Source organism: Theropithecus gelada, chromosome 1 (assembly GCF_003255815.1).
Source record: "Theropithecus gelada isolate Dixy chromosome 1, Tgel_1.0, whole genome shotgun sequence".
NCBI classification, from domain to species: Eukaryota; Metazoa; Chordata; class Mammalia; order Primates; family Cercopithecidae; genus Theropithecus; species Theropithecus gelada.
The window spans coordinates 164,434,676-164,459,287 of NC_037668.1; the positions used below are offsets into that span (position 1 = coordinate 164,434,676).

At 52.9% G+C, this 24,612-nt stretch overlaps 1 protein-coding gene across 2 annotated transcripts in view; it reads right to left on the reverse strand.

Annotated features, from left to right (window-relative positions):
* Nucleotides 1–362: 362 nt before the first annotated feature.
* The window catches only part of PKP1 (plakophilin 1), a 48,444-nt gene continuing 24,194 nt past the window's right edge, over nt 363–24,612 (reverse strand). The window contains exons 3-15 of one of the 2 annotated variants that reach the window (XM_025360464.1): nt 19,285–19,679; nt 16,066–16,210; nt 14,982–15,189; nt 13,964–14,141; nt 12,914–12,976; nt 12,409–12,523; nt 10,672–10,827; nt 9,618–9,794; nt 8,211–8,364; nt 7,664–7,850; nt 6,991–7,075; nt 3,956–4,062; nt 363–2,743 (exon numbers count right to left, since the gene is read on the reverse strand). In XM_025360464.1, the coding sequence (XP_025216249.1) occupies nt 3,988–4,062; nt 6,991–7,075; nt 7,664–7,850; nt 8,211–8,364; nt 9,618–9,794; nt 10,672–10,827; nt 12,409–12,523; nt 12,914–12,976; nt 13,964–14,141; nt 14,982–15,189; nt 16,066–16,210; nt 19,285–19,679 (1,938 nt within the window). In that variant the 3' untranslated portion in view covers nt 363–2,743; nt 3,956–3,987. The remainder of the gene's footprint in view (nt 2,744–3,955; nt 4,063–6,990; nt 7,076–7,663; nt 7,851–8,210; nt 8,365–9,617; nt 9,795–10,671; nt 10,828–12,408; nt 12,524–12,913; nt 12,977–13,963; nt 14,142–14,981; nt 15,190–16,065; nt 16,211–19,284; nt 19,680–24,612) is intronic. The other variant, XM_025360470.1, reaches the window with a different exon arrangement.

Genomic DNA, 24,612 nt, shown 5'->3' on the forward strand with positions numbered 1-24,612 from the left:
CATGGGCCAGGCGCAGTGGCTTACGCCGATAATCCCAGCACTTTGGGAGGCCAAGATGGGTGGATCACGAGGTCAGGAGATCGAGACCATCCTGGCTAACATGGTGAAACCCCGTCTCTACTAAAAATACAAAAAAATTAGCCGGGCGAGGTGGTGGGCGCCTGTAGTCCCAGCTACTGGGGAGGCTGAGGCAGGAGAATGGCGTGAACCTGGGAGGCGGAGCTTGCAGTGAGCTGAGATTGGGCCACTGCACTCCAGCCTGGGCGACAGAGCGAGACTCCGTCTCAAAAAAAAAAAAAAAAAAAAAAAAATTCTGAGACATGTGTCGGCTACATGAAGCCTGGCAAACTCCTTGCTCTCTTTCTCTAAGAAAAGCCCCTCTCAGTTTTGCCCCTCTCAAAGTGACAGGCCTGGGTCAGTGGCCCGGGTGACCTGAGCTGGCCTGGGAGGGAAAGAGCAAGGTCACCAAAGTAAGGCCTGCCCTAACTGTCCACCTCAGCCCCTGAGGTCTGGAAGACTGCCTGGTTCCCAGGGCAGGGGCTGGGCTCATGGGGCTCTTCATCCTGTGGGGGTGGGAAGAACATGAGGTAAGGGGCTGCAGGAGGCCAGGGTAGTGCTAAGGGGAAGGGGCATCTGCCTGGATTGGTAAGTTTCACATGCAGAGCTGCGTTTCCCCTCCCGCCCTGACCGGACTGCACAGCCCCCACCCTGGGGAGCCCTAAAGCCAAGGACTCGTGTCTCCGCTTTCCTCCAGGAAAACATAAGCTGCATGAGGACAGGGATGTGGTCTGTTTTCTTCCCTGATGTAGTCTAAGTGCTTAGGACACTGCCCAGCACAGATTGGTGTGCCATAAATATTTTTTAGGAGAAGAATTCCTCTGTGTTCTGATGGTGACAAAGAAGGCCCCAGAAACCTATGCTCAGGACAGTCCAGGGAGACCAGGCTCCATGTGGTTCCCTGAGAGGGAGAGGTGGGCCAAGAGTGGGCCTCCCAGTGTAAGCAGAAGCAAGGGACAGACCCACAGTACCACAGCACAGTTGGCTAATGACCGGGGACACCTCTCAGAGGACAGCATCCTCACATGTCTGGCTTCCCCCATCTCAGTTGTCATACTGAGTCCACATCGGTGTTTTCCAGCTCTGATTGCTGGGGCAAGAGGTGGGTTTGGACTCGGGGGTGGTGCAGAAGAGGAAGAGACTTGGGAGGAGGCTGAGAAGGGGTGGGGAGGAGGAGCATCTTATATTCTTCTAGAGAAGGGCACAGACCAGGAAGTTAATTCCTCTCTAACACCAGCAATGCTAGCATGGAGGTAGAGGCTGGAAGGAGGAAGGCTTGGGAGCGCTGGGCTCTACTCTGTCCTAGTGTACACCAAGGGCTGTCCACACAGGTTTTCTTATAAGGCCTTCGGGAGCCCTCCTGCTACTGCTCGTCTGAAGTGCACAGAGTCTGGGGGCTCGATGTGGCTGATGCCCCTAATGGCCCTGTTTATCACATCCCCTGTGGGTTTCACAGAGTGGAGACAGGACAGCTGGGGTCAGGGGAAGTGGAGGATGGCCCCTGGCTGGGATGTGAGCTTGCAAGTACCCTGAAATGGCACTTTCCTTTCCTAGTCTACCCAAATTGCCCCCCTCCAAGTCTCCTGGGACCCCAAACACTCCCTCACTTGACTCACAGCAGGCTTGGTGGAAATATCTTCCTGGTTAATTTATATACCCCAACTCCATCCCACTAGAAGCTGGAATAGGTATATACCCAGCCCCGCCTGTTCCCCTCTCCACTGGGAATATGAAAACCAAACAGCCATTCCCAGAACAGCTCTTGGGAAAGATCTGCAATAAAATAGCCTTGTTAAAAAATCATTTTTTTACCTTCTTTCTCCTGCAACAAGTAGATTACAAGACCTCTGAATGCGGGGCCTTTGCAGGCTGAGCCTGCTCTGATGGGCACACAGCCCAAGAGGGTGGCAGGCACCATCTTTCAGCTCCTACTCGCCTGAGCAGGCCTCACTTGGCAAAGTATGCGAGAGTGTCCTGCTGTCCTCTAGAGCCCCACACCTGCCCAACCTCAGTCCTTGTGGTGCTGTAGGAGGGGTGGCATCATCAGACACACCAGATTTGCCCATGAGATACACCAGACCTCCCTTCCTGGAAAGCAGTCTCGTAAGCGGGGAGGCTGGCCCAGCCCCAGTTACTCCTGCACCCTCGGAGACCGCTGGTAGGAAGCCTGCAGGACTCCTCTGAGGGCCTGACTGCAGTGATGGCCCCCTTGCCCTGGCACCATACATTTCAGGAACTATGAGCCGCTCACCAAAAAGCACATGTTGTCCTTGCCTATGAGTAAGAAACACAGGAGAGTCCTTTTTGCCACCTTACGAGCTGCAACAAAATAGCTTACCCAGCTTTTTGCAGTTTGTGGTTATGCTTTAAGACACTCACACATACACACATGCACACGCACATGCATGCACACACTTACATTATACACATATATATACCATTTCTCAGAGGAAGAAATATTGACATCACATATAAGCCCCTTTAACTCAAGAAAGCCCCCCCCCCAACCTCCCTAACTCCCATTGCCTGCCAGTTCCCCCAAGGAAAAAAATCTAAAAATATTTCCGTTATCCACAGTTTTTAGGTTTCTTCTCAGTTTTTTGTGAACTTTTCCAAATACTGCACAGGATGGACAGAAAACCCCATCCAGCGAGGCCTGAGGGCTTCTCAGCTGGGTCATATCTTCCTGGAAAAGGAGAAAGTCCTCCAGTTAGTGTTTACAGTGAGATGTTTCCATACCACAAGCCCAGCCTGTATTGCCACCCTCTTCTCACATCAGCCCTCAGGTGTGCCCTGGCCTGAGACTGGATTCAGGGCTGCCCTAGACACATTTATAGGTTGCCCTGTGGATTCAGAAGCTTGCCAGCTTTGTCTGCCACCCTGCCCCACTGTCCCCTGTCCACTGTGTTCCTCACTAAGCAAGAAGCTGGTGTTCATTAAGGATCTGCTGAACCGAATCTCTTTCCCCTTTTCCACCTTCAAGTTGTTGCGGCTTGTTTACCAGGAGAGGATATCTGAAGTCTTATTTAACCTTCATCCAGACCAAAGTTACAGTCCTCTCTCCCCACCAGGGGTTGGGGTGGGGGTGCTGGCAGACAGCCTGGCTAAGAGGTCCCCCTCAGCTCAGGAGACCCTGTCTTGATCCCAGGCTATTTGCAGATGGCTCCACGCGGGGCTGCCTCTGAGGCCCCTCTCTAGGGGTGACGACATCTGGCTGGAGTATCTATTTGTGATTCTCAGTTTACCTGCATAAGAAACACTTTAGATACTCATTTAAAAACAGACTTTCCTGGATCCCACTCCGGGGCTATTGAGTCAGAATAGCTGGGGTTGTGCCAAATGTGTGCATTTTAGCAAGCAATCCAGATGATTCCAATGAACACTAAGGTCTGCAAGCCTTTCTCATAGGATTGGTTCTGAGTTTTGGGGGCCTAGAATCATCAGCTGGAAATAAACTTGTCCATACTGGGCATGTGCAGAGACTGGAAAGTGAATTATAAAAGGATAAAAAAGTGAGCTGTGGATGACCAAGCCCAGAATGACATATTCTAGAACTCCAGTTATCTATATTGTAGAACTCACTGTAGTCCATGTGAATGGCACCACCTGTGTTGTTCAGTGTGCAACCTACACATTCGTACCTAGCAGTCCTGCCCAGACCCTCTGACCCCTCTGACACTCCCAGGACATTATACACCCCTAACGTCCTGAAGGTGGGACAACCCACGCCCCCAGCCAATCAGTCTACACAACTGCTTGTGTTGTCCAGAGCTGGGCGAAAGGATGCTTTTGTGTCCCTGGGAGCACAGGCCTAGCCTCTGTATCTGAGACTGGCTGAGGCTGTTGCAGTGGTCCCGGAGGCATCCTTTGCCCTGAGGGTGGGGCTATTGATTCTTACCTGCAAGCCTAACTTGCTTGGACAGCCTCTTCTTAGAATCGGGAGGTGAAGTTCCTAAGGCTGTTGGCCCCAGCTAAGGTCCCCAGCATGTTCCTATCGAAACCTTGCTGCAAAGGGAAAAACAGCAACCAAATGACACAAAACTGTGTGGGGCTTGCTGTGGGGTCAGACACTGCCCACTGCCCTCCCAGAGCATCCTCGGCTCACATAGCCTCTGCTCTTATTGCTAAGTACATGTGTCAGGGCTAAAACCGGCCTCAGTAAATGTGCAACCAAACATAATAACTCTCCACGAGTTGGTGAAATGTGTTTAAACTTCCACTGACACATTTGAATTTCCTACTTGCATTTGCAGAACCCTGAGTCAAGGCATGAGGATTTAGGTTAGTATTATTTTTAAAACAGAGCAACAATCAAAATCAGATTAGAGACGTTGTCAGTTGTTCTTCCCTCTGACCATCTCTATCTTTTTTTTTTTTTTAAACAATTCTGGCAACAGCTCTTGGGCAGAGAAGACATGCCCAGTGTTTCTCAAACAAAGGAGCAGGGGGCTGGCACTGGTAAGAAGCTGCTGTGCTAGAAGGTCTGTTTACTTGTCTGTTCTCCACCTCCAGCCCCGCTAGCCCCTAAGTGCCTGCTGGATGGAGAGTGAGTCTTGTTCTTGTTATTTCTCCCAGCATACAGCAGGTGCTCAATACATGCTTCCAAGTGAACGTGGACAGCATGATTTGAATGCAGCAATAGGCCCAGGTGCCCTTGAAAAGAGGGTCCTGCTGCCAGCCCTGAGCTCTGAGGGCCAAGCCAGCCATCACCGACCTGTGGAAACAGGAGGGGAGATGGCATAGGGGATCCGAAACAGCAGCTGGTTCGAAGCCCTGCTCCTCCTGTCTTTAGGCATGTATTACATGATGCCATTTTTCTTCTGCAGATTTGCATGCTCATTCCTGTCGAGCTTGGCTCATGTCCTGACTCACCGAATCAAGACAAAGTCCTTGGACCCTGATTCCCTATTCAGCAAAATGGATACAAGCCATGTGGCCTGTCTCACCTGTGCTTGTGACAACTCAATGCATGATGGATGTGAAGGCCCTTTGGGAACAGAAGCACCAACTAGATCATGCCCAGGACGGTTGTCAAGCACAGCTAGAGGGAGGAGTGGAGATTGAATGGGGACACTGGTTCCCAAAGGCATGTGTAGAAGGGAATTCCCACCAAGAGCGATGTCAGTGGATTCTCTGTGTGTCTTAGGCCGGGGGTGGACTCCATTTGTGTTTTGGGGTAAGCTGAATGCTTTGGACCACCATTACACAGTGGGAGGAAGCTCTCACCAGTCCTCCTTACCTGCCTCCCCGTCTCCCTTTGTCTATCTGGCAGCTGCCGTTTGCCTAAGCCCACCCCCACTGCAGTGCTGTTGGAAAGGAGCTCTGGAATGTCGCATGGAGAACAACGGCCACTCTTTGCTGTGACCTTCAGATTTCCCCAATCATCTTTGGACACCATGGGTTCATGGGTCTCCCTATTGTCCCCTGCCGTGCTGGAGGAAGAGCTGTGCTTCCTTCTGCCCCAGGCTGCTCAACCGATCCCCAGGCTTCCCTGTCCTCCATCCCCATCTTTCTCCCTTCTTTGCCTACTCCCTCTCTTCCCATGACAGAGATGCTTGAGTCCTCTCTGTCTTTAACAGATCTCTTTTTACCCACTCTTTGGCTTCTTCTTCTCCAGGCTAAATTGCAGTGAGCAACATCTCCTCTCAGCAACTCCACATCCATCCCCACCCACTGCCTTGCCCCCTGCAGCAGGTCCCATGGGGCTCCCTTTGCTTGGCCAGCAGTGCTCCTGAAGGGCTCCAGAGACTTCCGAAGCACCAGATCCAGGGCCTTTCCCAGTGTCCAGCCCCTGGTCCTCTAGGTAGTGCTGGGAACTGATGCCCTGCCTTCCTTAGAGCTTCCTCTTCTCTCACCAGGTCTTCAGCCCCTTCTGGCACCCTACACCGTTCCCCCTTTCCCTGGCCTTTCCTCCTTGTCCCCAGCGGATGGTCTTCATATTTCTGCCCTGTCCCTCAAGACTTTTCCATACACATGCATCCCATGGTGGTCTTGCCTGTTCTCATGACTTCGCCTGCCTGAACAAAGCTCCACTCTGTATGGTAGCTCTGGCCCCTCTGCCAGGGCCCACACCACCTCCAGCCTGGTCTCCCATCCAAGTCTTCCAAACTCAACCTCTCCAAATTGGGATCCCTCTTCCTCCCATCTCAAAGCCTTCTCAGCCTCTCCACGTCTGATCTGTCTTTGTGAATGTAACCATAGTCTTCAAGCTAAAAGCTCCAGCCTAATCAGCCCCACTGCTCCGTTTCTTCCACCTCCTGTCCTTTATGTCCATGCTTATCACTGAGGAATGGGAAAGAAGGGGCCATGTGAAGATGTCCTACAACAAGACCTTATACCCTAGAGGACTCTGCCCCTGGCTAGGTGGGGAGGGGTTGAGGAGGCCAAGGTCACCACAGGACAAGGACAGCAGGCTCCAGGCTTCTCAGCCCACCCTGCCTGGCTCACACGTGTGGGATTAGTCTTTCTAGTGCTGCTTTGATCATGAGACCCTCTATTCAAAACTTTGAATGGCTCCCCGGTGCCAAAAGTGCAAATCCAAGCTCTTCAGTCTGAAATTAAAAGGGCTTTGTAACCTAGCCCAAACCTACATTTCTAGCTGGAGCGCACCCCATGTCCTCAAAAGACTTGTGTGCTTTTTGTCCACTCTGCTTTTCAGTTTGCTGCTAAAGGATCCCACCCCAGGCCTGTCACACATTTCCTTGATTTCCTCTGCCCTCCATGTTCTCAGCACCCCTCGCAGATCCCACAGCCCAGAGACTTGATCAGAATGTTCATCACATTCATTTTCATGTAGAAGCTGTCTTTGTTTCTCAGACTGTCCCGAAGGGCAGGGGCGTTTCTCCAGTGCCCAGCCCAGAGCCCAGCATATGCCAGGTCCTCTGCTCATGAGCAGGAAGAACCTCAGAAGAGGATGATGTCCTGGGCTCTTACCTGTCTGAGGACACCCTGCAGTTCCTTGCTGGACCACATGTCAGACAGGAGAAGCCGGGCAGCTTCTGCGGCCTTGGGTGAGGCACTGGGCAGGTGAAAAGTGCATTTATGAGATGAGATTCCAGGAGGCGTGAGAAGGAACACCCTCTTCCCTCCCACCCCCACTGCCAGGGACTGGACACAGGGGAGGCCTCAGAGGAGGCCTCAGGTGTGCAAAAGAGAGGAGCCCCATTGGGGTGTGGTGAGCCTGGTCACCCTACACAGTGGGCACAACCCCATGACCCTGCCCACCTAGAGCACCCCAGGACTCTCCTCAGGGGCCATGAGGGGGCAGTGCTCTTCCACTCCAGTCCCCAGTCTTGTCCTGGGAAGAGGCAGCCCCACAGAATAGGATAAAGTCCCTATTCAGTTGGACCTGCTGCCCCATGCCTCCTGCTGGCCCAGTGTGTTGCCTCTTCCTTCCGTGCAGCCCTGGGGCCTGGATGCTGGACCCTTCGCTCCACACACTCTCAGCTTCTGGAACTTCTCCTCCATTTAAGCCTCCCCCGTCCCTGGCTCCCCCTGCCCTGGGTGCTTTCCCTGCTCCCTGGAGAGCTGTGGGACTGCCTCCTGCTGTGCAGGGTGAGGAGGGGCTCTGACTGGGGTGCAGCCCGTGGGAGCACCCCCCGCCCACCTGCTGCGGCACAGGTTGATGATGTTGTTGAGCATGCTGCTGGAGAAGTACTGCTTGGCCAGCTGTGGCTGCGAGGCCATCAAGTTCCTCACGGTGTAGCAGGCTGAGGATAAGATGTCTTCAGAGTTGTTGGTATTGCCAGTGTGGCTGGTGAGGAGCCTGGTCACCTCTGGGAACACCTGGTTCCCTGGGAGAGGAAGGAGTTGGGGCACAGGGTCAGGATGACTAGGGAAGGAGGGGCTGAGGGGTTCCCTCTGGGGCCACACTCTTGGATAGCCTTCTGCCAGGCTCTGAGCCAGGGGGCCCTCAGGGCTTCCTGGCAGCTCAAGCTCAGGGCTCAGAGACCCAGATAGGACTTTTGCAGATCTGCTCCCAGCCCTCAGGTGACAGGCTCCCCACTCCTGTCTCCACACCTGTCTTTGGCCAGCTTCCTTTCCTGGAAAGCTTGTCCCAGGGAATGGCTTAAAAGATGACCTTCAAGCAGGCTTTGAATTGCAGGGAGCCTGCCATGTCTCAGCTAGAGGGGGAGGAGAGAGAGGGACCTTACCCATCACTCTGTGCAGCACAGGGTGGCGGGACATGTTGCTCAGGAGGGAGGCTCCGGACCGCACCACATCAGAGTTGCCAGATTGCAGGAGGCGGGCAATTTGTGGCAGGCCCTTTTCCTTCAGCCCAATCAACTGGCTCATGCCACTGGACATCTAAGAGAGAAGGAGCAGTTAAGGAGCTAGCCTGTGGCTTCCCAGGCACCATGGCAGGCAGAAAGGGGCAAGGAATCCCAAAGGCAGACATCCCAGAACGCTTTCTCTTTCATGTTGGAAGCACTAGCAGACACAGAAATCTGCTCACATGTGGGTAACAACAGAAACCTAGGCTAACATGCACCTCCCCTTTCCCAGCCCCAATCCTGTCTCCCGGATCAGCCTGCAGACCAGATGGGTGGAGAGAGGGAAGTTTCTTTTCCCCTACTCATAGTAACCCAGAGTCAGCTTCTAGACTAACCCAAGTGTCCAATGCTGCTCTCTCACCCCACTGTCTCAGCGCTGCCCCCATTATGTCTCCCCACACTATCTGCCCATGTGAAACTATACGGTCAAGGGTATTTGTCAGTTATACAGCTGGCCTTCTTCTTCCAACTTTCTTACCTCTTTAGAATCCAACACATATTTGTTGAGGGCTTGCTTGAGAAAAGAGGGCTAAGAAAGGGTCTGGGCCCACATGGAGACAGAACTGGGGTCCCCTAGAGGTAGGCCAGTTCACCCAGACCTCTAAGCAACAGAGCCACCCCAAGTGTAACACGTCTAGGTGGATTTGGCGTTCTCAGAGCTGCCCAGCCTCACTCCTCATGGCCACAGAAGTTCTCTGCCCTTGGTCCACTCTAGTGCTGCTGCTGCTCGGTTCCCTTGTCCTAAGTAAAGCTGGAGAACAGTTGGCCATCTGGCCCATCTCAACTCTTCTTGATTGCAAACAGGTTTCCTCTGGCTTTGCCCCATATCACTGTGCCCTCAAAGCTACATACATTTGGCCTTAACATCTGCACGAATTCTGTCCAGTCTTCTCTGGACCTGCTTGGACCCTAAACCCTCTTTTTCCACCTTTGTCAGTTCAACAAATGGGAAACTCCTTTTGCCAAACACCCTCTCCACCCCATTCCCTAACCTCAAGCAGAACCCAGGAGGCCAGCCAGGGACCAGGAACCATGTGCCCAAGAGGGTTGTGTGGGCATGGACAGAATCCAGCATTAGTGGGCCCACCCACTCTGCACCCCCCAGCAGCTCCTAAAGGGCAGAGGTGTTTCCCCAGTGCTCAGCCCAGAGCCCAGCATATGCCAGGCACTCTGCTCACGGGAGGCTCCGAAGCCAGGGGACAGGCTGGGGGGAAAAGGAGGGAGCGGAGCCTGGACGGTGGCTGGAGGATGGGGCCGCTGCGGGAGAGAAGGTACAGCCCCACTCACCAGCCCCTTGCTGGCCGTCAGGTTCTGCAGGGCACCCGCACAGGCCTCCAGGGTGGCATCTTTCTTGCTTTTGCCCATGAGGTTCAGGTAGGTGCGGATGGCATCTGAATGGTACAGCCAGCCACTGCCCTTGGGGTTGGTCTCTTCCTCGGGCAGGGGGCAGTCGTAGTTGTTGTTCTGAAGAGAAAGGGCAGGTCGGGGGGTCAGTGGGAGCCTCGTGAGAGGACACGACCCAGGCATTCTGTCCCTGTTTCCCCAGCCTCAGGGTCGTGGTTCCAGATAGGGCGAGCTGAGGAAGCGCCTGCGGAGGCAGGGAGCCTAGGACAACCCCGCTGCACCCCTTTCCTCTACCCACTGCAGCAGCTCCATGGGATGCAGGAATGGGCCATTGTCCTCCAGACCATCCCAGGATGTGGGAGAAGACAGCATCCTGGCGTCTTGGGAGCTATGCCCCAGGGCAGCCTTGGCCCAAACCTTCCAGATACGTGGGGCTGCTTTGGGCTCTCCCATCATGATGCTTCTTCCTCTTCCAGACTCAGACAGTAGGTTTGACCCAGCCTGGGCCAACAGGGGTGGTCTGGGACCTGGATTCCACAGCTGGGCCCAGTGAAGGAGGCCTGACTACCCATCCCCGGCAGTCTTCTGCTTCTGGGGAAGCCTGGGAGAGCTCAGGAGATGTTGGGAACCAAGGCCAGAAAGGGTGAGAGTTCTGGCTTTCCTCAGATTCTCAAGGGCAAGGGAGAAGATGGGGGAGACTTGATCCATTATACAGTAAGAAAGACCAAGGCCTGCAAACAGAGGGCTGGAGTTTTAGACCTCTAAGGCGGTCTGAGCCCTTACACTTCCAAGAACAGATTCCCCCTTGTGCAAGATGAATGGCCTCTACTCAGCTCCTGGCATGCAGCATGAGCCCCAGGCCAAGGCGTCAGCACGGGCCTGTCCCTTAGGGCTGGTTTCAGGCTCCAGGAGGGCCCAGAGAAAGGGCAGATGAAGCAGTGGCTCCTGGTGGGATGCTCGATGGGGCGGGCCCTGGCCCTGCCAATGCTGTACTCACCATCATCTTGTCACTCTTGTTGCTGAAGCAGCCAGTGGAGGACTTCTCGGTGTAGGTGTTGCGGGCGTTATACTCCAGCTGGCGGTAGCGGGTGGGCACCTCAGCATCCAGGCGGTAGGAGAGGTTGTGCAGGACACACATACAGTTTTCCACAGACTGGGGACCAAGGAAAGGCATGGGCCTGAGCCTCTGCCCAGCCAGACAGGCTCCTGGCCTACCACCTACCCTAACTAATAAGAGAGCAGAGGCACCTGGGCTGCATCGGGAAACATGAGCGCAGGCACCACCACACTCTCAGCCTGGAGAGTCTTCCAGGGCTACCTCTGGGACCTGAGTTTGAATCTGTCATTTCCTGGCTGCATGAACTTGACTGGCCTCACTTCTCTGGGCCTCAGCTATCTCAACTGTAAAATGGGACTGTATTCATCCACTTCACTAGGGTATTGGGAAGATGATACAGAGAAAGCACTTATCATAGGGCCTGGCGTGTAGTAGGACTGCTATGGACAACATGCCAATGGGTAGACTAGGATGCTGAAGAATGTGTCTTTTTTCCCAGAACAAACTCCTCCAGAAGAAGCCCCATGCCTCTAGATTCCAAAGCCATCTAGTGCCCCCATCATTCCTTCTTCCTATGGGCCAGTCCTTAGCTGTCAATGCCAGCGGTGCTAAGTCAACAAACAGCAGCACCTGGAACCCAGGGCTTCATCCTGGCATGGGCCCAGATCTTTGTCAATCTCCTTTGGCAAACCTCCAGGACTAGGGTTTGAGGGCAGCAGATTTACCCTTCTAATGATGTTTGGCCCTTGCTGGGGCCTAAGGGAATCTGACTTCCAGGGCTTGGGGTTACATAGGTGTTGGGGATGTTGTGCCCAGAGCAGAAAAGCATCTTGCCAGTTGGAACCAGGCCGAGCAGCCCAGCGTCACTGCTCTCCTCTGCGACCCTGCTGCTGTTTCCAGTGGAGGGAGCAGGAGATAAAATCCCTCCTCACGGAAACTGTGCCGAGAACCCAGATGCTGTGATGCCAGCCAGTCCCCTGGCGGTCTGGGGCCTGCTGGACCTCACTATCTCCTGAGCCACTGTCCTGCCATGGTGGGGACATCTCAGCCTTCTGTTTATCTGCCCTCCACGATTTTGTTTTCTCTCTGTTTGTGCTGTGTGTCCAGAAGTCCAGAGAGGGCAGGAAGGTGACCCTGCCAATGGCTTTTCTGGGAGGCAGTGGGAAGATAGCAGTGGCAGAAAGAGTCTCATCTCAGGGGGGACACTAAGCCCTGGGGGCACCAGTATGGATTCCTCGGGGCTGTGGGGCAGGGCTCGGGGCCTCAGGACAGGGCTCGGCACCGCCAGTGAAGTGCAGCCAGCAGATACTCGCTGGGAGCTTCCTCTGTGCCAGGCCCTCTTCGTGTTTTGCTTATTAACTAATCGAGCCTTTCAGACAACCCATGAGTTGATATGATTATGACCATTTCCATTAGAGTGAAGAGTGAACTGGGGAACAGAGAGATGAGGGAAGCAGCTGCATCGACTACACTTCTAAGTGAGGGAGAGTGGATTTGCATGGGCACGCTGTCCTCAGAGCCCACCCCTGTAGCCACACTGGGCCCTGCATCCAGATGCCCCTTCTACCACCCCTGGCTCTGTGCTACTGTCTTGTCACTGGGCCAGGCCTCAAAGGCACCCAGAAAACGTAGGAGTCTGGGCCTAGGGGTCAGGGTGCCACCAGGGGATGCACTCACCTTGTCGTCACAGCGGCTGGCCGCTACACAGTTCTGGACATAGGCCATGAGGGAATCAATGAGCCCTGAGTAGTTACGCATGGTCTGGCGGCCTGCATCGGCCGAGCTCAGGTTCCTGGGGAAGAGAACAGAGAGTGGGAGAGGGCAGAGAAAGGGGGAAGAGAGAACAGGAAAGGTAGAGACAAGAAAGTGTGGTGTGGGACAGGAAGGAGAGAGAACAGGCAGGGGAGGGGAGGGCAGAGAGGAGACGACGGGGTGGAGATTGGAAGTTGTAGTAGGAGGAAGGAAGGAGAAGAGGAAAGGGAGGAAAGGAATGAAGGGAGGAAAAGATGAAAAAAGAAGGAAAGAGAAACCATTTAGCCAATTCCGCCTGGCCCTGGCCGAGGCTGAAATGAGGGCTCATTTGCACTCAGTTCTTCTCCTCCTTCACTCTGCCCAGTAACTTTATAACTGGCAATGGCTCCATGTGGCAATGGTCCCTCTGCAGCTGCAGCCCAAGGCCCACACCCTGCTACTAGCAGCCGTTTGTGGAACAAGAGCCAGAAGCTCCCACATGCCCAGTCTCTTTCTGTGGGGCAGGAAGAAGCTCTGTTGATGCTGGATCAGAAGTGGAGCTGGGGGTGGCCAGGCTGGGCACCAGAAGCTCTCTCTCCACCCAAGCTGTGTTCTGCCCCTAGCAGTAGGCTCATTCCCAAGCAATCTGGGCTCATCAGCCTGGTGCAGGTGGGGTGTGGCTGCTGTTGCTACCAATAGCACATCAACCCCATAAAACTCTTAATTACCCTCACTTTTCATCTCCCCAGCCTCTCTGCTTCCTGGAGGCTGCTACTGGAGGCTGGCAGGGAGAAACACAAGTTGAGACACAGAGGCACATGCCAGCTGCACCCACCACTCTGAGGGGGGGCGGTTCTCAGGAGCTGGGAAAGACAACTCCCATTAAAGCGAGCTGGGACCCTAAAAGGGATCCTGCTCCAGGGTTCCAAGCCCTGTACAAGCCGCCCCTCCACACCCACCCTTCTCACCAGCTTGTAAACCTCTGGTTCTAGAACAAGCCCTTCCACCAGCCCCACAGGAGCTTTGCCACACCCTGGTACGGAACTTAGGCAACTTTGGGCGAAGCAGTGCTATCTTCATGCCAATGAACATGGCAAACAGTTTTAACACCACAGCTGGGAAGTGACTCATTAGCAACCCATCGGTAGACTTTTGTCTAAAAGAACACTCTTCAAGATAGCACAAGAAATGCATTTTTTCATGGGGTGGAGGAGGGAAATGGTTGAACCAGTTTGGATATTCAGATCCAGGCATTTCACACTCAGATTCCTGATTAATGTCCGCTGCATTCTCTCAAAGCGGGTGGTAGGGTCCTGGGCCTTATCCAGATCCAGGGAAGTTAGGAAGGTCTGAATCCCTGTGTCTTGCAGCCTGCCCATAAGAGCGAGTGCCAGGTTGTCTGTTATGTTCTATGCACTGGCTGAATGTTGGCTGAGATGGGGCTGTCTGGGGAAGGACCCGAGGCTGGCACAGAAGGACCCCATGTATCTTCTTCTCTCACCTCAAGCAGCCTGTGGCATTGAAGAAGACCTCAGGGTCCACCACTTCCCGGGACATGTTGCTATTGCCATCGCACCAGCCAGAGAAGGGGATGATGACGCGGTCGGCCAGAACAGGCAGGGCGTCGGCAATGAGCTCCTCCTTCAGCTCGTCAGTGGAAGACAGGTTCCAGAGCAGTCCTGGGGGGCAGAGACCATCATCCCAATTTGTGCCAGGCTTAGGATGCCCTAGGGACCGAGGTAACAGCCCCAGCCTGGACTCTAGCAAATGGGCCCTACTGAAATGTCACCTTCCAGGTAGCCCTGGTCTATAGAACCTATTGTCTGACTGTTTCATGAGACCATTTCTCAATGTTCCAACCAGACTGAAGGTTCCTTGAGGGCAGGGAACATCTCAGAGTTCTCTGTCAAGGCCAAAATTATGCATGTGGAAAGTGATCAAAAAACGTTTGATTGATCAGTGGTTTTTAGTGTAAATTTTAGCACTTGGAATCTTCTAACGCAGTCTCTTTTCCATCTAAAAGTTATTCCAGAAATACTTATCAATTGTTACTCTGTACATGGTCTGATCTTCCCAGTCCAATTCTAGGTCTTCATGGTGACCTCTTCCTCTTGTGCCCCCCACCTTGAGTGCTTACCATATTTCTTGAACACAGCGTAGGTGCTTAAGACCTGTTAACCCCTTCCCCCTTCAGTCTTACTCTCTTTCCATCACCTGGGAATCCCAGGGCTTGTGGAATATGGATCTTGCCTGGACATCAGCCTTCCTCCTTTTGCTCTTTAACCTCAAAAAGATGGTGGCCCCTTGTGTGTGTGCACACCACCCAAGGTCACCCTCTGGATACCCCTAATTGGTCCAAGGCCAGTGTCACTAAACTCTCAGGATATTGGCCCTGGGTCAAATCTGTACAGCTGTGTCTTGGCCCAGCCTGGAGAGGTTGACTTGCACGCCAGTCTGGGGCCATAGCCAGTGGCCTTGCACAGCCCCCATGCTGGCTCTCCATGGCTGTGGCGTCCTACCGGTCAACTGCTTCTGGATCTCGGCGTTCCCAGTTCTCCTCAGGAGGGTGACTGCCTCGCGGATCCCATTCTGCCTCCGGGTCTCCAGCTTGTTGGTGGTGCTCCTGAACACCAGGTTGCGCAGGGCCCCTGCTGCGGCCTGCTGGACGTTCTGGTTGGGGCTGCGGAGGAGGTCCACCAGCTTGCAGATGCCTCCCAGCTGATAGACCTGCCAGGAGAGAGTCGCCACACTGCCTGGTCAAGGGAGATGAGGCTGATCTAGTTATTGTCTACTCAAAGCTGATTTTTTTTTTTAGACCAAAAAATCTATCAGTTCAGAAATATTCAAGTCTACCAAAATAAATAAGCAGTGTGAGGTCATGATAACTGACCCAGACCAGGAGGCAAAAGACCTGGATGCAGATCCTAGCTCCCATATCCTAGCTCCCATATCCTAGCTGGGAGACCCTCAGCTAGGGTCCCTCCTCTTTCCTGAGTCCTGCTTTCTTCCTCTGGAGAATGATGGTGAGGACCTGACAAGAAAGTGGATGTAAATACATTTCAAAACCCTAAAGCAGAACACAGACATAGAAACGGATACGATCTTATCCGGGACTCTGGGAAACACGTTTCTGACTACATCCTTGGGCTGAACTGAAGAGCCCTGTAGTGTCCTTCCTGCCAGCAAAGCTTTGGAGGCATCAACAGGCCCTGTTTTCTACCGTAAAATGCCTGGAGAGAGAAGGGGAGTGGGAGAGAGGAAGCGGGTAGGAGGGCAGGAGTTGAGAGGTGGGGAGCAGTCATGTTCTTTAGTGGGATTTGAGAAAGGGGGTTTCTGTTGAACCTATGGCTGGCATTGAAGTATCTCTTCCACGACCAGTGGAGGAAGTGTACATGCCTAATGTCCACTTAAACAGAGGGCTTTGCTCTGCAGAAAGTTAAGATGCCCAGCTCTAACCTTGGGCAATGTGAAGGCCCCTGGCAGCTGGGCAGGGCAAGAAGAAGCCAACTGCAGATGCCCCCACCCATCTCTAAGAGCAGAGTCAGGCTGATACACCCAGGCCCTGCGCAGGCCCACCAAGGAGGAAGGTATGCAGCAAGCTACCTGTTGCTTGGCAGATTCATCCTGGAAGCAGGTATGCTGGATGTAATAGGCCCCAATGGCCTGGTACTTCTCATCCTGGGAGCTCAGGTACTGCACAGCCTTGGGGATGGTCAGCCCACTGCACTCGATGTCCTCACTGCAGATCCTGTGAAGAATGGGCAGTGGGGGTGGTTACAGGGTGGGCTGGGAGCCCTGCTGAGGGGGCTCAGAATTCCTCCTGGTACACTAAGCTGCCACAGCCTAATCGCAGTCTGAGCCCACCTGGAGAATACCCCTGGGAACGGTTCCTCTCCTCCAGAGAAGGGAAAGCTACACCCACCGGATGTTGGGTGGATTTGCCCCATGTGAGAATAGTGAACCCCTGGATTTGCCCCATGTGAGAATAGTGAACTGGATTTGCCCCATGTGAGAATAGTGAACCCCTGGTCACAGTTAATGTCCAAGCAGGTATGTTATCTCTGCACTGAGGAAAAACTCCTCCCTATTCCCTGAGGGGAAGCTTCCCACCCATCTTGCCATCTCTCTTGTTTGTGCCTGGTATTAGGAAAATGGAAGACAATGGCCATGATCCCATCCATCCATCCATCCATCCATCCATCCATCCATCCATCCATCCATCCATCCATCCATCCATCCATCCATTCATTTGTCTATCCATCCATCTATCCATCCATCCTTCCATGCATCCATCTATCCACCCATCTGTCCATACATCCATCCATTCATCCATCCATCCAACCATCCATACATCTATCCGTCCGTCCATCTATCCATCCCCAAGTCCAGCTGGGCTTACACAAAAATTTTCACATCTATCCTTTCTTCCCATTCTTACAGCCACCAATTTCCTGATCTTTGATCACTTTAATGGCAGCAAGGGACTGCCATATTTGGCTTTCTTCCTCAAGCTCCCCCATCTAAAATTCTTACCCTTTTTACTAGATAAGTGGTCCTAAAACCCTGTTCACTGTGTTGTTCTCTAGCTCAGAAACCATCAGTGGCTTCTCCATACTTCAGGTTCAAGTTTAAACTGCTTAGCCTGATATCCAGGGGCAGGTATTGGGTTGAATCATAGGAAATGTCTGTAGTCAACCTTTTTTGAGCCATAAAACCAGACATTTCATATGTTTTAACCTAATAACCTGGCTGCAGTATGAATATTCCCCAGCCCCTATCCAGGGTCTGCTCCAGCAAGACTGTCCCCTTCACTGGGCCCTGGCCAGGTTTCAGGCATGCCTCAAGGCACGCCACTGGCCCTGCTGAAGCCCCACCTCTGTGAAGCGTTCCTAGGGAAGGGAAACCTGTCTTCTAAGAACCTCTCCAGTTCCCTTGGTGTAGAGTCACAGGGTGGTGACTGGCTGTGTCCAGCATTCAGAGAGGGAGCCCTCTCCTCATGCTTTGACATACCTGGTGGTCAATAAATAATCATGGTTTTAGCTACAGCAACCCAACTTCATTTCTAAGAAAACCACCTGAGGAGCAGAGCTCTCTGGCACTGAGTTAGTAGAACTGTTGCCTGCATTGAGAGAAGGTCACTGCATTCATCAGTAAAATGGCTTGACACTCATCCCTTCCATATCTCACCTAGAACCTCCACTCAGGGTCTCTGGTTGGCGCAATGAGCTGAAGCCAGAGGCTGCCCTGATCAGCCTCTAAGAGAGAGCGGTTTCTAAGTTCTTCTCCAGATCATCCTAAATACGCCTTACAGCCTTCAAGTAGTTAGGAAAAGTCTAGCTCTACAATGGGGTCCTGCTTATTTTCAGAACAGTGTGGTATTGGTAGGGAAGAGCACAGGATGGAGAGCCAGCTGTGTGGCCTTGGACAAGCTGCTTAACATCTCTGTGCCTTGTTTTCTCCTCAGGAATATTCATGCCTGCCTGGTGAGGGGTGTGAGGATTAAAGACAAAGAATGCAAGGCTCCTGAGGCTCTCTGAAAAGGAGTTAATTGTGTAACTCCAGAACAGCTCTGGGTTGCCCCTATCATGGTTGCTGTTCCCTGCACTCGCCAAAGAGTCTGGCATGTAGTAGATGCTCGGCAAACGTTTGCCAAACAAATAACAATGAGCAGTAGGTGGTGATGAAGGACAGTTCAAAGGTTCAGGGAGCCCCCAGCACTGAAGGGCAGGCTCAATGCCACTCACAACACCTCTGCGTCTATGGTTCCTAACGGCGCACCCCATTTGGTGTCCTTTATTCCCTCTGGGTGATGGCCATCAACATCTATGCACAGGAGTTGTGCTCCGTTCTGTAGCACTAGATCATGAAGCCCCATGAAGTCCCTCAGGGTTTTTGTTGTTGTTGTTGTTTGTTTGTTTGTTTGAGACAGAGTCTCACTCTGTTGCCTGGGCTGGAGTGCAGTGGCACTATCTCAGCTCACTGCCACCTCCACCTCCTGGGCTTAAGTGATTCTCTTGCCTCAGCCTTCTGAGTAGCTGGGACTACAGGCGCCTGCCACCATGCTTGGCTAATTTTTGTATTTGTTTGTAGACATAGGGTTTCATCATGTTGTTCAGGCTGGTCTCAAACTCCTGAGCTCAAGCATCCTCTACCCACTCCTGCCTCAGCCTCCCAAAGTGCTGGGATTACAGGTGTGAGCCACCACACCCAGGCCATGTCCCTTAGTTTTTATGTCTATTCATCCTATTTGTCTTTTGGATTTACAGGTTATGTTTTAGGTTATGTTATAATATAACCTAAAACCCATTCTTTTCCCATCGTCCGTACAGGGGCATATTCCTTTGCTCTCTCAGAACATGGATAGAGATTTACATACCTAAGATCAGAGGTTCTCAAACTCTAGTGTAAATCAGAATCACTGAAGGGCTTGTTAAAATACACATTGCCGGGTCCCTTTCCCAGTGTTAGGGTGGGTCCCCACATGAGCATTTCTAACAAATTCCTGGGTGATGCTGATGTTGCTGGTTGGAGGAACACACTTTGAAAACCATTAACCTCCCTCTGTTCATAAACTGTGACCTTTAAAACCTACACAGTCGATGTCTGTTTCAGTTTCACTCTAAGAACTTCTTGAGGTCAAGGGCCCATCGGGCCAGGTTCTCCCCATCAGGGAGTCCATCACATCAGGGACAATGAACTCCCCAGGGACAGAAGCTATGTCTCTCCTGTCATCCCAGGAGATCTTTGCAGGGTGCAGTCAGGCTAAGGGTGTGTCTCCCCACTGGCCCTCCTGGCTCCCCAACCCAGCCCAGCAGCACTCACTTGGAGCTGGCCCTAGAGTGGCTGAAAGACAGGTCCTTGTTGCAGGAGATGGGCGGGACATACACGGGGTCCTGCTTGGAGGCACAGGAGGGTGGGCGCACAGGGCACTTCTTCACGGCCTTCTGACCACTGCAGGTGCTGTAAAAGCTGTAGCGGTTCTGGGTGGTCTTGTGGCCCTTGCTGCCCAGCGTGCCCTTGCGCAGGGTGCCCCGTGGGTCACAGTAGAGGTCGGGCTCACTGCGGCTCGCTTTGATTTTCTGCATGAAGCAGATGTCACTGCCTGCTCCGGTGGTGTTACAGCTGCCCCGGGGATAGTGTCGGCTCCAGTTCTCCATCTGGCTGTAGGAGCTGAAGCGCCTGTTGTCAGGCTCCCGCTTGAGGGTTCCATTGTAGATCTGGCCAGGGAAAGGGAGGAATAGTTCAGTCAAGGTTCCTAAATGGTGGTCCTGGATCCAGCAGGGCATGAGATACAGCCCTCCCCAGCCCCCATAATAACGCTCAGAGAATCCCAGAATGTTTGGCGTGGAAGGAACCTGAGCCATCATCTGATATATTACTTTTCTGACTGCAGACTGTGACGCATTATGGATTATAAAGTCAATTTAGAAGACTGTGACCATCATTTTTAAAAAGATGGAATAGAATAATATATCCTGGAATATAAAATATCAGAGTGCAGTGCAGGTAGTAAAGTCACACATTGTTTTGTGAAACAGTGTATGGGTACTGGATTGCAACATACAATGCATTTATTACTGTGAATTGCTGTCAAAAAAGTTTGACAACCTCTGATCTAATCCCACATGGTACAGTCCAGGAGGGGGAGTTGGAGGCCCAGAGAAAAGTGACCTTCTAGTAGTCACTCAGTGAGGAAAGGATAAAACCCAGACTTGAGCCTGGGTCTCCAAGCCCTATGCCATTCCCAGACACCAGCAGCTTCTCACATAGCCAGCCTTCTTTGGCCCCTTATACTCAGCACACAGAAACTTCTATTCTGGCCAGGACTGTTTTCTACTGTTCTTTTCTGCTAGACTCTTCATCTTGCCTCCCCTCTTCCAGGGCAAGAAGCAAAGGGTAACAGATCACCTCAAAGGCCAAACAGGGACAATATTCCTGCTCCCTGGGCCCTTTCACAAGGGACTGTGAGCTAGGGGCCTGCTTGCACACATGGAGGCAGGCCTGGGGCTGCAGGGTTGGGTACAGGGAGGGCCTCCTGGGCTTTGTTGTCAGGCTGGCAATGGGGAGAAGCCTGGGCAGAGGCTCAATTCAGCATGAAAACATACAACAGACAATGAGGTGCCCCAGGGGCTCTGTGTGAGCCCAAGTGGGGAGTTGGCCTCCTTGGGACGAGCCTGTGAGGTTGGAGACTTGGTGGGAATTAGCTCTGGAACAGAACTCTCCGAGGAGGACTTTCCCAGGAGCTCAAAAGCTGGTGGGTCTGACCTGCTCCAACTTGTTCTCAGAGTAGGGGATCAACATCGAGTCTGATAAAAAATGTCTTCACACAGGTGCTGACTTGGAACTCACCTTTGCTGGGATGGGCCAGGGCCAAACCCAGCAACCCAGGGCCTGCCTGCCCACCCCTGCCCCTCCCTGAGTGGGGGGGGGGAGAGAGAGAGAGAGAGAGAGAGAGAAAGGAAGAGAGAGAGAGAGAGAGAGTATATGTGTGTTTAGAGGAGGTCGTTAGGCAACTGGGTAATTCCCTTCCACACCAGATCTAGCCATACAAGGCTGGGGAGGGGCTGACACTCAACTTGGTCCTTTTTCATCTCTGCAGGGAGTCACAGACAGCAGGAAACTCCCATGGTTTGAGCTCCCAGAAAGACTGGGTGTCAAACCACCAGTCAGAAGTTGCATCCAAAACTCAGAAGCCACAGACTGTTAACCTTGGCAATGGCCTGCTCATCTCCTTCACCCACACACACAGCTGTGCACTCAGGCAGGCACAATTTTCTTCCCCAAACTGGGTCAAACCAACCTACCCCAAAGAGAACTGGTGTCTGGTTGTTGGGAGAGGCATAGATGGACAATCACAAGGCATGGGGAGAGGAGCTGGGCAATTTTCTGAGCATCTGGGTATGGAATGCGTGTCCTGCAGATTACAGGCAAAATATGCCATGAAAGCCTTTATAAATGGCCACACCCTCCATTCTCCTCTCAGGGGAAGGAAGGTGGCAGATGACAACATGGAGGGGGAAGCCCAGCATTGCCAAAGGGCGAAGAGCCAGCTAAGCCTTAAATGGAAACACAACAAGGAGCACCCTTGTTCTCCGTAAAGGACACGCCTGGACGTCATCTCAGACACCTGATGAGAAGCCCAAACGCTCATCCTGGCCCAAACCCAGCAAAGATGTGATCATGCTGATTGAGCCTCTCAGTGGCTTTGGGCTTTGCTTTCGTGTGCTGGGAAAAGGAGCAGCTAGCAGCCTTGCCAGGTCTCAGCCAGGGTGGGCTGCCCACAGGGAATGCGCACTGGCTGCACCCACAGGGGAGTGGGCAAGGTAGGGAAGGCAGAGATGTCCCCGTAGGACTGCATTTCCCAGCCTCCCACCGTCAGCCACACCCCAGTGGCATCACGCATTCCTGGGAATTCCACCTCAGCTCCTAGTGTCATGGTGCTGGTGGGCTGTGCTGCCTGAGGACAGCTGAGTACGACTCTTTCCAATCATCATGGCCTTTTGTTGTCACTTTGACAAGCAGGAGTAAAGTCTCCTCTCATTAGACCCCATCTTCCCCAAGTACCATGAGGGGGCCTGGATTCCCTCCAAGGCATGAGGAGGTGAACTGCTACCAGCTCTCCCTGCACAAATGGCCTGGGACCTGACTGAAGCCTGCAGCCTTGGAGACTGAAATGGCAGCAACTGTCTGGGAATCGAGGTGCTTCCTCCAGTTCACTGGGCTGAGACCTACAAAGTGGAGGAAGACCCAGGGTCAAGAACACAGACTCTGGAGCCAGCCTGCCCTGGCCTTGTCAGTTGCCCAGTGCCTCAGTTTTTCCATCTGTAAAACTAGTATAATTATACCCAACATAGAGGATTGTTGGGAGAATCCAATGAACTAATGTTAGAAAAGCACTCAGGACGGTCCATGACGTGAGTGTTTGCTCAGTAGGGACATCGTATCCCTCTGACTCTTAGATTGGGCACAGGTCGGCTGCCTTAGGACTTGGTTCCTAAAGGAGAGATTGTATGTCACCCGTGACATACCTAAAGGAGCTACCAGGTGTCATAAGAGGGAGGATGAACCCAGGAAGCCAAGACAGTCCAGGAAAGGTGTGTGCACCAGTATCAGAGCCCCATGCTAGTCTCACCCCACAGACACAAAACAGTTCTAAATATGTCTCAGAAAAGTGGAGGAGAATGGTCTGCCCAGATGGAGCACCTTGAGTGAAGTCAGGCTTTATCACAAATGGTGCAGTGTTTCTTTACGTGGGTGCTGTCGGCACCTGAGGCAGAACAGTTCTTTGTATAGGCTGTCCCAAGCCTCCCAGGATGTTTAGTGCCCCAGCCTCCAGGCTCTAAATGCCAGTAATGCCTCACAGTCATTGCAAAATGCCCCCAAACATTTCAAAATGTGCATTGCAAAATGCCTCCACACATTTCCAAACACTGTCTTCCAGGTCCCGGGCGAACAGCTGCAGCTAGAAGAGGATGCACGGACAGTGCACGTGTGCCTGTTGCAGGTGGGAGAGCTTCACTGCCAAGGCCGGCTCTCCCAGCCACACCCCCACATTCAGATGGCAATCTGCTGGCAGTGCCTGGCTCTTTGAATACAAAGGACAGTGACACACACACAACCTCTTGTCTGGTTATCCCATGGATCAGAACATTCCAGAGGCTGGAAACTCAATTTCCTGGGAGCAGAGTTGATTACTCTGCCAGACAGCAGGCTAGACTGGACAGCCAGACAGAAATCCAGAGCGTTCCGAGAGACATGTTTCTTCACTGGAGACCAGTGGGGCTTTCGAGGGTTCTCACCGTCCGAGGTGAGCCAGGAAAAGCCGCTTTTAGCTAGGAGCCTCCCAGCTGGTCCCTGCTCTGCCACCTGCTTGTGTAATTCCCCTTCTCCCCTTCCTTCTTGGAGAAGTGGGATGTTTTAACCCCACACTGAAAGCTCCCCTCTATTCCTGTCCCTCATTAAGTCAGGAAGCTCTCAGAGGCCAACCCCTCCTTTATAGGCAAGGAGACAGTCCCAGTGAAGCAATACAAGCCCCAGATCCAGGGCCTCAAAGAACTGAATATGACCAGTTGCCCCTTGAGAGAGCCATTCAGTGTGGAGTGGCCCCCAAAGCTGGAAAAGCTCCTGATTGCCCAAATCATCAGATAGGGTAGTAACCATTCAAAAAGAGATAGCATCCTCCTGTCCTTCCATTACAGAATCCTCACTGACTCTCCTCTTTTACACCCTTGCTGCCCAGGCCCTGGCTCTGGCTCCCATCAGCTTACCACCAGGCCACTCCAGCGCCCCCACACGGCCCCTGCCCAGCCCCCAGGGCTCTGGTCCCTGCCTTGTGATGCCATCACTCCACCCTCCTCAGGGAAAGCTTTCATCAGCCCTTGCCACGCTGGAGAACCTACAGTGTCTGCTCCTTACAAGACAAACTCCTCAGCCCAGCCCCACCCTGCCTGTCCAGCCATCCCTTCCCCTCCCCAGCACACTAAGCTGCCCCATGACCTCAGCCACATCCTGGGCTCCCTGCTTCTGTTCAGATGCTCCTCCACCCTGAACAGCTTTTCCTCACCTGCCGCCTCCCAAATACTATATTTCTCTAAGGCCTCTTCTCAACCTGTCATCTCTAAAAGGCTTGTTCTAACCCAGCCCTGTCTCCATAACAACCAGAATTGGAATTATTTGCCCTTACAGCCAGGGGCCTCTGGTCTTGTTTGTTTTCTAGTTGCTAATGTAGGTTTCTGTCCTTTCCCTGAGCTCTCCAGGGTAAAGATGCCCTTAATTGTCCTAAAACAGGGCTGAGCTCACAGCAAGAGCTCAGTGAAAGGTGGACTGACTGTGAGAATTTGTGCTAGGGATGGAGATTCAGGATGCTGATGGCACTGGAATTCCCACAGCCTCCAGGGCACAGAAGAGAGAGGAGGCACCATGAGTAAAGTGGGCTGGCAGGAGGTAGGGCCGTTCTAGGCAGGGTGAGGCAGCCTGTGCTGGTGCATGGCATGGGGTCCAGCTGTGATGTCCAGAACTCTTCCCTTTACCCCTTGATCTGAGCAAAGCAACTGGGTGGTTGAACCCAGAGAATTTTATCCAGCTCTAGCTGGACAGATAGAAGCTGCCGAACTCCTTGGGAGCTGGGTATGTTCCTGGCAGGACAAGATG